Source organism: Eumetopias jubatus, unplaced genomic scaffold (assembly GCF_037043125.1).
Source record: "Eumetopias jubatus isolate StellerSeaLion01/CBP00866 unplaced genomic scaffold, mEumJub1_p1.0 scaffold_8, whole genome shotgun sequence".
Lineage (NCBI taxonomy): Eukaryota > Metazoa > Chordata > Mammalia > Carnivora > Otariidae > Eumetopias > Eumetopias jubatus.
In genome coordinates, this window is record NW_028274814.1 from 25,000,347 (window position 1) to 25,015,642 (window position 15,296).

The 15,296-nt window shown below is 43.4% G+C and overlaps 1 protein-coding gene across 7 annotated transcripts in view; it reads right to left on the reverse strand.

The window, feature by feature from the left end:
• The window catches only part of CELF2 (CUGBP Elav-like family member 2), a 292,606-nt gene extending 278,739 nt beyond the window's left edge, over window positions 1-13,867 (reverse strand). For all 7 annotated transcript variants that reach the window (XM_028114650.2, XM_028114649.2, XM_028114646.2 and 4 more), the window contains exon 1: window positions 13,776-13,867. In XM_028114650.2, coding sequence (XP_027970451.1) covers window positions 13,776-13,849 — 74 coding nt within the window. In that variant the 5' untranslated portion in view covers window positions 13,850-13,867. The remainder of the gene's footprint in view (window positions 1-13,775) is intronic.
• Window positions 13,868-15,296: the final 1,429 nt, after the last annotated feature.

The following is a 15,296-nucleotide window of genomic DNA, read 5'->3' on the forward strand; positions in this document are numbered from 1 at the left end:
AAGCTAATTTACTTTGGTTCTGGGCTAATTACATTTCTTAAAATAAGTTTCGCTGATTGGTTAAGATTCCAAGCTATCAAAAGCCCAGGCATTTAGAGATATAAACACATAACCTGTCAAAAAAGGGGCCCTGAACATAAGAGAAGGCTATTTGTGACTCACAGAGGGAATTTGTGAAATACACAAATTGAGTTGCCCTCATTTATACCTTGCAAGTGGGCAACTGTATTATGGAGACTGGCTCTATGTCTCAGAGTTTTCATGGCAAAGGCCTTGCCTCAAAGACTGCAGCCATCCATTTACATTAAAAAAAAAAAACAAACTACAAATAAAACCCCACATTTGTTGATGTATTACACAGAAGGCATTTTACCTGGACACCAGAGTTATTTAATTTCAATGCTGTGACTGTTAAAAATACTGAATACAGTAGGTTGTTTTCATGTTATATGTAAAGTGGTCTGTCCAAACCCCAACACACCCTAGAGTTTCTAATTTAGGTTAGAAAGTATAACCCAATATATATATCGGGAAACATCCAATTCACCAGGTATACACAGGCCTAAACTTCAGCTATTCACAATTTAATTATCACCTAATAAACAGTTTGTGACATGTTTGTTTGATTACATGTCTGTCCTACCTGTCAGGGCTTCATAGAATCAGGAACAGTCTGTGAGTTCTCTGAACAACCTCAGTCAAGTGTATGCTCTGCTCCTATTTTGGATTAAAGCATCACTGTGATTTTTCTTCAGTTTCCTGAGAATTTGAACTCTACTAGGGTCTGGAGAGTGAGTTGTGACATTCTGAACCATCACATAATGACAAATACCTTAAAAACAGTAACAACAGATAGAGTAACAATGTTAATCGTAACTTCTTCCTCCTGTTTGCTTTACCTCCAAAACCAAGGAACATTCTTCTATTTCATTGGTTCCCTGGGTGTTAAGATGGAAATAAACAATGGGTGAAATACTAAGGTACAACATGTCAGATTCTTTTTTTTTTTTTTTTAATTCCAGGTGGTGTAAGCTCTCACTAAAATTAGAAAGAGGATCTCATCTTGTATCTAAAAAAGCTAAACTGGCCAGCACGTTTATCGTGCCCCATGGCCAGGCTCTCAGACCAAAGAAGAGCCTACCATACAGTAGTGTCTACACTGGAGTCTGTTTGTTTTAATCATGCCCTAGGTGGGAGGGGAGGCAGTGTAAAAACACAATGTCACAGAGATATAATGGTATCTGCCCCAGAAAGGCAACAGTGTCTGCATCTCAACCAACTCTCTCAACTTGGCCCATCATGCTTGGATCTAAATCAAACTGGTTTCTCATTTTACATCCTGTAAATACAGGATTTGTGAGAGGAGGTGCCACTGTGACTGAGGGGACAAAGGAGCGAACCAAGTACTAAAACAGTAATAGCATTTTCTTCCAATTATATGATCATCATTGGGAACCTAGCATTTTGACAGAGTGTTCAAACATCGGAGAATGGAGTTGGTATCATGTAGTTGAGAGCCATGGTATTGGGCCTTATAGTCTGATTTCTGAAAGCCTTATAATGAGGGTGGAGTGGGTATACATTCCATTCTTTGGCTGTATTTTTGTTCAACAAAGCCTGCAATTTTCAGTCACTTGAAAATGTAATTATAGATAATGTTTGCATCAGTGGCAAGAATACAATAAGCACACGGGGCATGAAAACTCCACTCGAATCACATCCTCTTAGGCTGCGACGCTTGTCTCCTGCCAAGAGTAAAGGCATTTTGACAAGCTAATACCCGATATGAAATGGTTTGAGGGTTGGACCAACCCATGCATGGAATCTACTCTAACTTGACCATTATCCCTTCCTTTACATTGGGTATCTAGCCATGAAACGGAAATCTATGATGCTGAAAATCCAGAATCCCATCAGATGTTTATGCACTTGAGCGTAAGTGGGGAGGTCCAAAGTTTACAAACCCTTGAAATGGATGGGATACCATACCCAGGGTGAACAACTGTCAATCATCTAAAATCCTTTGGTCCAGAGACTCGCTTACGCTCTTGCCGACTTATCTGGTCCACTTACGAAGGAGGTGGTGAGGCCGCAGCAGGGAGGAGGACACTGCAGAGAGTCACCAACTGGGGGGGGGGGGGGACGGTGAGACCGAATAATCACCTGAGAGCCTTTTTCTAATGTACAAGGTGGCCTGCTTTGGGCTCAAGGTGCCCCTGAGAAAGGCCACGTGTCCACCAAACGTAAAAATTAAGAAGTTGGAAGTAAATGAGGGAGAAGGCCTGGTGCCTTCCTACTGACATCGCTCACAACACTCTTGCCTTCTAGACTCAGAAATCGGTCTGGCAATGAAATAAAATAAAGAACAAGCCATTTATGTGAAAGAGCCCGTAAAAAGATTATTAGGTCATAGCTAAGAAACTGTATTTCGTACTCAGAATCCCCATTATCAGCTGCCAACTCGCAAACGTATCCAGAAATTCAATCTGCTCATGGTCATGGAAGGGTCTAAGAATCCCTCAAAAGACAAAAGCAGCCTCCTGGGCCAGAACGTGAGCGGGCACAAGAGAAAGGCCCCAGGCTTTGGAAATGGGCACCTGGAAACAGATGCATGCTTCCATCATCTAGAACCTTCTTCTCATTTGCAAAACAGGAACGCTACAACTTACCCTGCAGAATTTTTCTGACGATTACTGATAATTTATATAAATTCCTGAGCCTAATGGCTGGCCCCTACCCTCAGCTAGTATTACAAAATATTTCAGAAGGTGTACCCACAGGAAGGCGGCATCCTTTAAAGCATCAGTAATCAGGAGAAAAACATTTAACAAGGAGTATTTAGTTGTCAAAGAATTATAGCTTGGTTGACACGAGAAAACTTTTTTTTGGCTTCTGGGTAGACATCATTATTTTATTGAACAGACAACTAGAAATCAATTTGGATCAAAAGTACCAGGTTCTGAGTAGACCTGAAAAACAAGACACAGTTAGGGGCAAAATAAAGCCTTCCTTCTGTGTGGCTTCTGTGGCTGACGACAGTCCAATTTTGGTCACTTTTTAGATCAACTAGACACAAAATCTTGGCCCGACCGAAAGGCTGCCTATAAAGTTAATTAGACTTAACTTGACACTGAGAAGATAGAATGTGCTGATTGCAAAGGACCAATCAATTCGCTCAAGAGCATTTGTCATACCTGGGCGGTGGGCCCCTTCACCAAAGGTTTGGCCAGCTCAGGACCAGCCGTCATCTCTGAAGGCGACCACACTCCCACTGCCTGGTTCACCCTCCTGCAGAGTGGTCTGTTCTGGGAGGCAGGGCGCGCTTAGCTTTGGGGATCACACTAGTGACCTGGAGATCCTCAGTCAACAGAACTCAGCCAGAGCAGGTGCTGACTGTTCCCCTGGCCCATCCTTTGAAACATCCTTCAATCAATGGACTCAGACAGGCTGTCGGCTTTTCAACTGAATTTGAACAGGTGTGATCTTAATCACGTGACTTAGAACATTAGGAGCAAATCTTCCACACTAGCTAAAGGCAGCTCTGGTCTCTTAGGACTTCAAGGACCCTATCACTAGGTTGGGAGAAGTGCCTGTCTATTAAAGCGCAGACCAGAATAACTATGATGCACCCTACAGCTGGGCACCACCTGGACACACACTCTAGACCCATTGTGCCACCTCATAAAAATCACTGATTCCTTCTCCAAGTCATTTCTCCCTTCAGAGACTCTCCTTCTCTCATCTCTAGGCATTCTGTGGCCTGAGCACCTAATGAGGTGCTTAGGTGCCAGGGTCTACAATAGTCCCTCTCCATATTCACATCACTGAAATAGTTTTCCCAATGGCTGGGTTTCTGCTAGTGTTGGGAGTCCCATTATTGGGAACCAGCCCGGGTATTGTGCGGCCGATTCTCTCCCTCTAAGAAAATCAAAATCTATTTCAGCTGGTGTAGAGATGGGCTTTTTCAGAACGTGCATATGGCGATATTGGATGAAGATATTGCTTTCTGCTTCAGCCCTATCTCAGAATAGAAGGTCCGACCACAAGTTCACAGTTGGAAGATGAACTGCATTTTATTTCTCAATCATCATACAGAGAAAGGAGAGAAAAAAAAAAAGTCAGTCTTTACAATGTTTTCCTGGGGACTGAGCATTTTCTGGAAGTTTATATGGGAGCAATACTGCTTTATGGGTCTTTGGCTGAGACTTTAAAGCACAAATGTTCTGAGGGAGAACACATTAACTGGTCAGCTGTAATGAGGCTTCACTGTACTTGGTCAGTACAAACTGTGGTTTCAAGTACCATGAAGCTATAAAATATTTGGGTTATCATTCTCTTCCCAACGTTAACCTCACAATAACCCTGTGGGACAGGTAAGGAATGTATCTTAATATGCTTATTTTCTAGATGAGGAATCTTGGCAAGTCACCTGAGGCCAGAAATGGGCATGGAACAAACCAGAAGACAAGCCCGCGGAACAGCGGAGACTGTTGTTGAGGAAAGGGTGTTTAGTCTTGAAGAACGACCTCCAACCCGCTGCTGGAGGTACCCTACGGCAACATCCCTAGTGATTTCAGCCGACTCCACCCAAGCAGACCCCAACGCAGAGCAAGTGCCCCCAACGAGCAGAAACAATCCAAGAGGAAGTTGTTTCTAACTAAAAATTTAAACCCACACACAGCCAGTGGAATTAAAACGTTTCCTAGGTTCTTCCTCGGAGAAAAGTGAATTCTGGGGCCAGGGTTCACTTAAGAAAGAGAGAAGTGCTTTGCCTCAGTCTCCACTCCAACACAGGGTTTGGTAAGGGACCCCTCAGGACCAGAAGGAAAGAAACTCCTGCTCAGGAGTAATCTAGTTAATGCAGGAAAGGAAGACTTAAAGTTGGTATTGGAAGCGACCCTTTGACATCTAAGAATAAAAGAAAAGGAAGAAAAAAAAAGGGGGAGGGAGAAAGTCAGGAAAATACGGCTTTTTTTGTGAAAAGAAATAAGAATCCTAACAGGTAGCATCATCATGCAAGATAAACATGACTTAAAATTGAGAAATTGCTTTGGGACCGAGGTGCCAGTGGTGTTAACCAGCATCCAGGCTTTTCAGGGACTGGTGGGTTGCCTTTCAATCCTGACACCAAGGAGAGATGGCTGGGTGGACAACGGGCATCATCACGAGGGAAGATGTCACCAGCAGGGATTGAAGGGAGTAATTGCAGTTGGAGGCCTCCTGGTGACAATTTTGAGAAAGCAAACACAGCTGCAGCAGAGCCAAATATAGCTGCCCAAGACAATGGCATCCATAAAGTTAATCATTCCGAAATATGCTCCCCTTCTGCTCAAGCAGAAAACTCAACACCCCTTCTATAATGTAGGAAGGCAAAATACAGTTTTATGCACAGAAACATGCAGCTGCTCCAGCGGAATTTCCTACCAGTGATGGCTCAGGGGTTTCCACGCTGCTCTCCTCTGCTCCCGATTCTGAGAGCTTGTGTCGTGGACGGGGGTGGCCCCTTCTCTTCGAATGGAGGAAAGCTCTTCGGGAAGGGCTTAATAAAACGGACTTAGGAGGGAAGCCTGGGTGGCTGTCGTTAAGCGTCTGCCTTCAGCTCAGGTCATGATCCCGGGGTCCTGGGATCGAGTCCCCGCATCGGGATCCCTGCTCGGCGGGGAACCTGCTTCCCCCTCTGCCACTCCCCCTGCTTTGTGTTCTTTCTCTCTCTGACAAATAAATAAAAATAAAATCTTAAAAAAAAAAACTGGGCTTAGGGAAGATTAAAATAAGAGAACAAAAAAGCTATCAATCAGGAAAACCTGAGAAAGGCAGAAAGCAAACTTCAGAAGCAATGGTACTGTTTGGGGCCTAAAGGAAATCTGGGTGGGTGCAAAGAATCGGGAATGAAGAGTTAAACAAAGCAGCCCGACATAATAAATATACATTAGTCCTCTCCCAGAGCCTGCCTTCCTCATGCTTTTCCACAGCATCTTTGTCTTTATTATTCCCCTAAGGTTTTTCAAGGAACAAATGAAATGTCAGGTTTCAACCTTTATTTGCTTCACCTGTGCGACACCCAACGTCTTATCCTGGAGATGCAGGGAGAAAACAACTGGAGGGGAACGAATGGAGCACGTTTAGGATGGTTTCCACCCATCTGCTCTACCCCCTCACAGGTCCCTACATCTCCTGTAATGTTAGCCTTTTTAAGATGCTCCATTCACGTGCTGAACTCTCTTTAGGCACAATGAAAATTTCAAGGACTCTGCGACAGGGACAGCAAGCCATGGGCTAATGATCCGCATATCACTGAAGAGGGTGGTTGGCAGCGGCCAAGAGGCACAAGGTGAGGAGTCTGGTCTGGCCAGCGCCAGCTAGGTCTACCCAAGAAAACGGCCATTCAGGGTCAACAGTCTAGGGTGCTCTGTGAAGAGTCTTTCTTCCTACTCCAAACCTAATAGATCCTCATGGGAGCAACATCTGAATTGCAACTGAGGAAACAGAAGGGGCCCCCAAGTCCTGGGACTCTGCAGCAAGTACAGAAAGGGTCACCCAAACCTCAGCTGTTCACCCAGGAAGGTGGGACAGCACTATCAGGGGGGACTTCTTTTATCACCTTTAACAGAGGCTACTCGGAGGTTCTGGCCCAAAGAGTCAGAACATCATCCTGAGATGTATTTCTAGCAGGATCACCAATTTGAATACACCTTTGGTCAAGATGCTGAACGTTCCTAAATCTTAAAATTTTCAGTTGTGAAGATAATAATGCGTAAACACAGGCACATTTACATGTTACAACATGTTACATAATGTTACAATGTATCTAACAACTTCATAATTTTTATAGCCAAAGATCACTAAAGGGGGAGATATTTTATGAAAGTAAAGAATTATGCCCCATAAGATTATTTCTAATGTATATATATTTTCACATATATACATGCATGTATACGTATGTGTACACACACACAGGCACACACACACACATTTTATGCCTACTGACTACAGCCAAGTGAAGAGGACTATTTTGCTCTTTTAACTTATGAAAGGACCAGCCGATCTTATTTTTGGCAGATAAATGTGGTACAACTCTCCTGCTATAGGGAGAGACCAGGAGAAATGAAGACGTAACTTATGGGAAAGGATATAGAATACCATCTTAAAATTTAGTGAGCCCAAGTCAAACCATGAACTTTCTTTACAAAAAAGCATGAAAGTTAAGATTTCAGCGTAAAATCACAGAACTTTAGATCCTAGGAGGAAAGCTGAAGAACTAAGTCACTCCCCCATGGTACTCAAAACAAAAAAGATTGTTTTTAAGCTGTCCAAAAGTTATGTCAAAATGTCAAATCAATCAGCTGAAATTAACTACATTCTGAAGAGTGAGTCACCACCATCATCTGTACAACTGGGGGGGTCTGCAGGCCCTAATGGAGCCTATAAATGTCGGACAAAGCAGCTGATGGGTTGGGGAAACTTGATGTCCATGGTTATGACAGAGGCATAAGCACTCTTATTGAGGAGATAAATGACTTTGACTTCCTTAATTATTAAGACCTTAAAAAGGGGCGCCTGGGTGGCTCAGTCGTTAAGTGTCTGCCTTCAGCTCGGATCATGATCCCAGGGTCCTGGGATCGAGCCCCCACATCGGGCTCCCGGCTCAGCGGGACGCCTGCTTCTCCCTCTCCCACGCCCCCTGCCTGTGTTCCCTCTCTTGCTGTTTCTCTCTCTGTCAAATAAATTAAAAAATCTTAAAAAAAAAAAAAAAGGCTAAAAATCAAAACATCCCATAACCCCATTTTTAAGGCAATGTTACTTTTAAAGGAATCTTGTGACCCGGTCATCTACCTGTAGGACTGACTCTTACCGTTCTGCTGACCAAAAGGGAGCACAGATCATTTAAACTGAGACCTCCTCAGGATAGATTTATTTAAAATCTGACCTTAAGTTAAAGGCCATAGGAGTCTGGTAGAGAAGTTCGAAATAATAAACCAAAATGATATTTTAGTCTAAATACAGCCTAAACTTAATTTACATAAATCTTCAGGAGGAAAAAAAAAATGGGTCTAATAATTTGCTGGCAAGTTGGCTCTGAGGCATTCATTCAAATGCAGTAATTAAAATTTAACCAAAAATGGAATTTGTACTCATCTGTCATTTTGAGAGCCACAGGATTACATATTTATTAGCATTCCATTTTAAAGTATCAGCTGATTTTAAAGTATCACTCTCAGTATCTGAACATAATATACAATCTGCAGTTCATAAAACAGACCGTTCACAAAACTCCGGGTGTAGTTCTGTGAACGTGTAAATCTCAAATATGCTCACCAGGCGTTTCAACCACGTAACCGGAATTGTATTTCTATAAAACCAGTTAGAGTAATCACTTTCTGTTATGATTTAGAACAAATGGGAAGGGTGAAGTAGTTCAAAACCTCCCTGTTTCCCCCTTTCTTTTAAAAGTCCTTTTTAGGAGGAGTCCAAAGCTCACAGTAAATGAAAAAGAAATCCCCAGGAGGAGAAGGTTTCCATCCCTTCACATCTAGATTCAGAGCATGAGATGACTGGATGGCACAATTAAACAGTGATGATGCTAAAGGGGAATAATTATTTTACAATTACCTGAGAGCATCGCATTTACGGCACTAATTAGTTTTTGTTTCCCACAAAGGTTTTTCCAGGAATGTGCAGCTCCATTTCTCTTAGCTTTAGCAAGAGCTCTCTCTTAAGGAAAAATAAAAATACATTTTCTGCACTGCTACCCAAGTGGCACACTGTAATGCTGGCTCTGTTGTGTTACTGGTCCCCCCCACCCCCGGTAGTGGAAACAGACGCGGGGGCATGGGACCTTATTGGTGCTAATGAACTGGAAACCATTAATACTTTGCAGACCCTCCCTTCTGTGGTGTGTAGAACACATATCTCATGGACAAATAGCTGACTCTCTGTGGTATCCTAATCTGCAAACAAAAAGAAAAACGTGGGCCTCCCCTGAAAAAACACAACCTTCCAGAGTGAATACTCTTAAGTTGGAAATAAAGACCTCTCAAGTTTGGATGAAGTTCAGCACAGAAACTGCAATGCTTCGGTGAGTTACGAATTTAGCTCCTCGAAACAGGTTGAAAATATCAGGTTTTCCAGGGGAATGCCAATCAGATAAAGGATGCTTACTGTATTGTTACGGTTACAGTTGCGAGGGGGATTTTAAAATGTGCTATTATGATGTCAGTGACCGTGCAGAAGCTTACATATAAGCCTCAACAAATGAGCACTACCCCGCATTTTGGCGCAATAGCTAGAGATCAGGTCCTGTGCTGGTAGTAGGACACTCAAGTTTATCAGAGGATTTTGCATGCCGACGTAGTACCTGTCGTTAACGAGAATCAGCATTTCATTGTAAGCAACAAAAACACAAGGAAGGGGGTAAGGAGAAATGAAAAGTTTGCAAATTTATGTAAAAAGGGGGGGAATAGATGTCAGTCTTATCAGAGGCCAAATATACTGTTGTTATAGCTGTTGGGGGGTGCGGGCAGAACCGCTCTGAGGTGGAAAACATTCTAAATGATCCCATGAAATCTTAATTACTAGGTTCCTATCTGAAAAATCTGATCTCCTTTTTTTATCTTGTCTTGCAAGGTTCCTGTTGCCCCCAGTTCACAGCATCTCATCAACAGATGCTGGAGTAATCTCAATCCAGCAAATTACAATTAAACAGCAATACTTAACAATTAACATAATACCTCTAACCCAGATCAAAGATAATATTAGTGTTCCAAAACGCCAATATGGGATGAGTTTTTGGTTTCAGGAAGCAGCTGATACTAAAATGTGTATTGTTTACTGAGAATTGCTACCTGAAAGTACACTTTTAGAATTTTCCTTAAAAACCCATACACATAACTCTTCTTTTAGAGTCTTCTGTCTTTAATTCCTCACACGATCATCAAGGAATCAGGCGGTAAGTCTCAGTTATCACCCTATTTTATTATTGGCATTTTCCAAATATACCTCAAATGCCATCTGGGGAAAAGAGGGGGGACCCTAATGCTTTTGACCTTCATCTTGCTGGTACCTTGTAAACCAGAAAATATTTTTAATTAAAATATATTCTCTTTAATTAACATATGGGATAAGAGTGTGAGTTTGAATCAAATATGAAGTCAATCCTGAACAAGTGATATGTACTTCCTATAAAGCTCAACCATTCTCGTGTGGCACAATTTTGGTTTCCTGATAAAAATCTATGTCGAATATTTAATTCACAGTTCTCTCTTCTCTCCCCAACAACATTGGAACTGGCATTTCTATAACACACGCACAAGCCAACCACAGCTTTGCTATTTACTGCCTCTGAGGCATGGGCAAGCATATAACCTCCTTAAACATGACCTGTAAAATGGGTAGAATACACCCCCTGCACATCTGTTGTCAAGGTTAGAGACGGGTAAATCAAGTGCCTTGGCACACAGTAGGCATTCAGTTAATGACTCGTGTTATTGTCATTTAAGGAGGGAAAGGGAGAAAGCAATAATTGCCTTGCCTCCCAGAACTGGTCACATTACCCCAACAATAGTTTCTTAACTTAAAATGAGGAGGTTTGACCAGATGGTCTCTAAAGCCCCTTTCAACTTGAACAGTAAGTCCCTAGAATCACCTTTCAGTTTAACTGGACACTGAGAGACGTTTTTCCAGTTATCTTAACTTGGGAGGACTTAATGAACAAAAATGGTGAATTTTTCAAGTTGATGAATTTACATTCAGGATAACTTTTCTCGTTTCCAACAAGGTTACTTACTGAAGATGAAAAAAACCAAGATTTCATGTTAATTTATTGCTAGCTTCTTGGTGTCTTATTCTAACATCACAGATCAGAGTAATTTTAAAGCTGCATTTGTCGATTTTTTTTCCACCTGCAATTTCTCCTTTCCAGGACATTATTTCTTAGATTTTTCTGTTTCCCCAAACACCTACATGATCATTAAAAGATGTTAAACAAAGGAAACCCTCATCCCCACCCCCGTCCCAAATTGCACCAGTTTAAAATAACATTTTTAAAATCAGTTCCTATTCCTATTTTCATTATGCTTTGCTGCAAACGATATTCTATAGCAACACAAAGACAACAAAACATTAGTAGTTAAGATTATTTAAAAGGTCTATTTCCATTTACAGTCTGGACGCTGAACGCTTAAAAAAACCAAGACTTTGAAGCATCTGTCCTAATAATTCAGACCCACTGCAGAGCCTCACATGATCTGGGCTCTTTAAACACTGGATGGGCTTGTGGGGCCATCAAACATAATAATTCATCTCAAAAGCTATTTGTTCATCTGCCTTGAGGACTCAAACATATTACATCTTGCAAACTTATGTAATATATTCTTGTGGGAGAACGCCATTGAAAATATGTCCTACTGCTTTAGAAAAATCAACACCAGAAAAACCCCTATGCTTTATTTAAGTTCCTTTTAGGAATAGGCCAACATCTAGCCGACTGCAATTTAGTCCAAATGGCAATATACCATATGTGACAACCAGTCTCCAAAACAATAAATCTGCACAGCTATCTTCCCAACTGCATGCATATGGCAATCAGATACACTGCTAGGTGGGCTTCAAACATTTTCAGCTTGTCATATGCCCTCCCACACAACTCTGTTCCCCAAAGATAGTCTCCAATGTGAGCTAATTATGAACTATTTTGGAAAACATGCTACAGTACTCTCGGGGCTAAGAAGACAGAATAGTTATCTTGGACACAGATATTTACAAATCCTCTATTTTTCTTTTTTTAAAACAGTTCAATTAAGCAATAGTTGACAGCACTGAAAACAATGGGAGTTTGGTTCCAAAAGATACTGTCTGGAAATAACTAGTATCTGGAAGAGAAGTAGGGTAGAAGTTATGTTAAGGTTTGCACAGGAGACTGTGGCTAAGATACAAAGGCTCTATTCAGAGCAAACAGTCTGAAAAAGCCACATTCATCCACCAAACGAAAAGGACGAATTAAAGTTTCATAATTCATAATTTAACTGAGAAGCGTCAGCCATCTTTTGGAGATCATTAACATATTAAATTCACAGAGCATTCATTAGATGTATATGGTCACCTAAGTAGCAGGTGACCATAAATTCACAAGCATGATCAAGACAATTCTTCCCCCCCCCATTCCTCTAGAGAGCAGAAAACACAAAACTTTCAATAGCAAACGTGCAAACAAGTATTATGTATCTATACAGATACATATATATATGTACCTTGAAAAATATATATATATATTTTAAGGGGGACAGGACAAGATCTTGTAAAACAAGTATCATGGGAATGTTACTAATCAAGATAAATTTCCCAGAGAAAACTGCCAAAAAGAAATTCAATATTTTAATTTACGTTATCTGATTATCTTAGTTGGGACAATGAACCAGAGCGAGTGTACAAGCAAGTTAACATTCTTCATATCGACTGGAAGGACAATTGCCCTTAACAGATTCTGTCATACCCCTCCCCCCACTTTTTTTTTTTTTAAATCCTAGGGGCTCAAATAATTGGCCACTGCGGAGTTTCTCAAAAATCTCTCAAACTCATAACACTTAACATGCTAGAAAATGAATCCAGCACCGTAGGGGAAAGTTAGTTGCCAGAGAAATGGATCATAAAGCTCTGAATGGCCTACAAATTGCAAAGGGTACGGTAAGGTGCCAGAAAGAATATGGATGTGAAATCGTATAGCGGGCAGAAGAGGAAACATTTTATATGTAGTCTTACCAGGGATAACAGTCCTTCCCCCCCGCCCCCCGCCCCTAGATTAACTGCAGCCTAGTTTCACTAGCAGACGTCTTGCCTGGTAAGAGAGAATTTTTATACGTTCCAAGTCTAAAATGGACACAGACATTTCAGACCCGCTCTGGCAACCCCTTTAGGTTTCCTTTTCATAACACGACTGAATACGAGTGGATGCTACTGACTCCATAGCGCCTGAGCTGATAAGAGAAACTTTCCTGTTAAGACTAACGAGCCAGATAAAAATTAGATCTACTTTCCTCAGAAATCCCAGCTCTTTACTTCTCCCAGTAAACTCTCCACCCTAGTTTGACGACATGTAAAACCACCAGAATCACATTAATTATTAAATTATAGACCGCATATCAGACAAACCACCATGATTACGTAAAAATTACCTCTAATTTCTGCAACAGAGTACACCGGGCTATTTTAATGCTTTATAATTATCCACCCCCTCCCCCCACCCTTTTTTTTTTCCCCCTCTTCTCTCCTTCCACTCTCCCACCACCGGAAAGGAATCTTTGCAAATGTAAATCAGAGCGGGTAATTTGGTAAGAAGGGATCTTTAAATGGGCCACGAGAGCTCCGTCAGACCCGCATTTCAAATGACACGAGCGTGCACGCGCGCCCCGCCCCGGGACGCCGCGCCCCGCTCGCCGGTCCCCGCCGGCCGGACCCCCAGACCCCGCGTCAGGCTCGCCGGTCCTCACCTGGTCCCCCGCTCGCCGGTCCCCCCGCCTGGAACCCACGCCCCGCCGGTGCCGGTCCCCGCCCCGACCCCGGTCCCCACCCGGACCCCAATCCCCGCACCGCTCGGCGCAGCACGTCCGGACACTCGCCCCGCTCCCCGCGCCGCCTCCGAGACCCAGGGGAAGGCGGCCGCTCCGGAGCCGCCACCGCCCGCTCTCGCCCTCCTCGGGGCTCCGGGAAGGAGACCTGGCGGCAGCCGCCCGGCCGAGGGCGCGGGGAGAGCGGCCCCGCGTGCCCCGCGGGCTCACACTCACATTCTGTCGGGAACTAGCAGGCGGCCCTCGACCATCATGTCCGGGAGGAAATCCAGCTTGAAGGCAGAAGTCATGTTCTCGGCGCGCGCTCTGCGCTCGGGCGGCGGGGGGCGGCTGTGCGCGCGTCCGAGCGGCCGCGGGCGGCGCGAGACGGGCAGGGACAGGTGCGCGCGGCCTCCCGGCGGCGGCCGCCCGAGCCGGCACTTGTCACATTCTCTCCCCTCCCGCTCTCCGCCAATCCCCTCCGAAATCCAGCGCCCCGGCGACCGTCTGCGGAGCGCCAGGTGCGGCGAGCGGAGGCGGAGCTCCGCGCCCGCCGCGCCGCCGCTTAACCCCTGCGGGCCCGCCCGCCCGGCCCCCGGAGGGAGGGACCCGCCCGAGGCCGGCGGCGGGGGAAGCTGAGCTCACCAGCTTTAAAAATAGCCAGACTTTCCTGGGGTCCCCAGCCTCCGGAAACGCAAACTAGTCCCCCACGCTGACTCGGTCCAGTTCCACTCAATTCCCGATTTCCACGGCGCCTGGCACGAGGCCCGAATAACCGCTGTAGTAGATTTAGTGCCACTGCATCGCCAAAGCCTTAGTTCACATGCCGGTCAAAACCCAACTCCCGAGCCGAAGAGAAGCGGAACCTTCATGAGTTTTTGCTGAAAACGCTTTTCTGCGCGATCTGCTCGCCAGTGAATGAACTAACAGTAATAACTGATACAGCATTCGTGGGTTAGCCCAAGCCAATATCAGATAAATGGCCCAAGTGACATTTAGGGACTTATCTCAATGCTTTAAGGACAAAGAGAACTCCATCTCCACACAATTACATTTCCTTTGTATTCTCTCGAAAAACGAATTAGGATAAGGGACTGAAAATGTGAATCACAGTAATCATGTTTTCTTTTAAGAAGAAATCAAATCTGTCATTTTCTAGTATTCAATAAAATGACCGAAAACCAACGGTGACTTTATTGAAAGGCTGTGAGATCTATAACGTAGTGGACATGAAGCTTAACGCCCGTTTAAGATTTGTGACTATTTACTAATAGGGCTTGAGGAAAGTGGCAAAAATCTCACAGATGAACAGAAGCAGGGAGTTTAATTTTCCCAAGTGATTTGCAAAATTCTTGAAAGGTAAGTAAGTGGTGGGGCATTCTCATTCACTGTTGTCATTGTTTTGTTGTTTGGTTATTAGGCTGAAACCAAACTTTTCACAAGGTCACAAGTACGTAAAACTCCTATCTCATGTACTAAAGCATCATTAATTGCATACCAGAAGTTTACAGTTTGCCTCTTTTTTGGTCATCACTTCTATTATGTAATGACATCACACCTGGCGATGTAGTCATGGTAACCAGGGGATTAAACAAGTAAGTCACGTGTGTAGTCAAATCTATCAGGTGTGAGATGTATCAGACACCATAATACAAAGAAAAGATCTTTTCTCACCAACTTCTTGTGTGATATGAGAACTGACCATCTTTGGAGATTATGAAGGAAAAGAAGTATTTATATACCAATTTTAAATCCAGG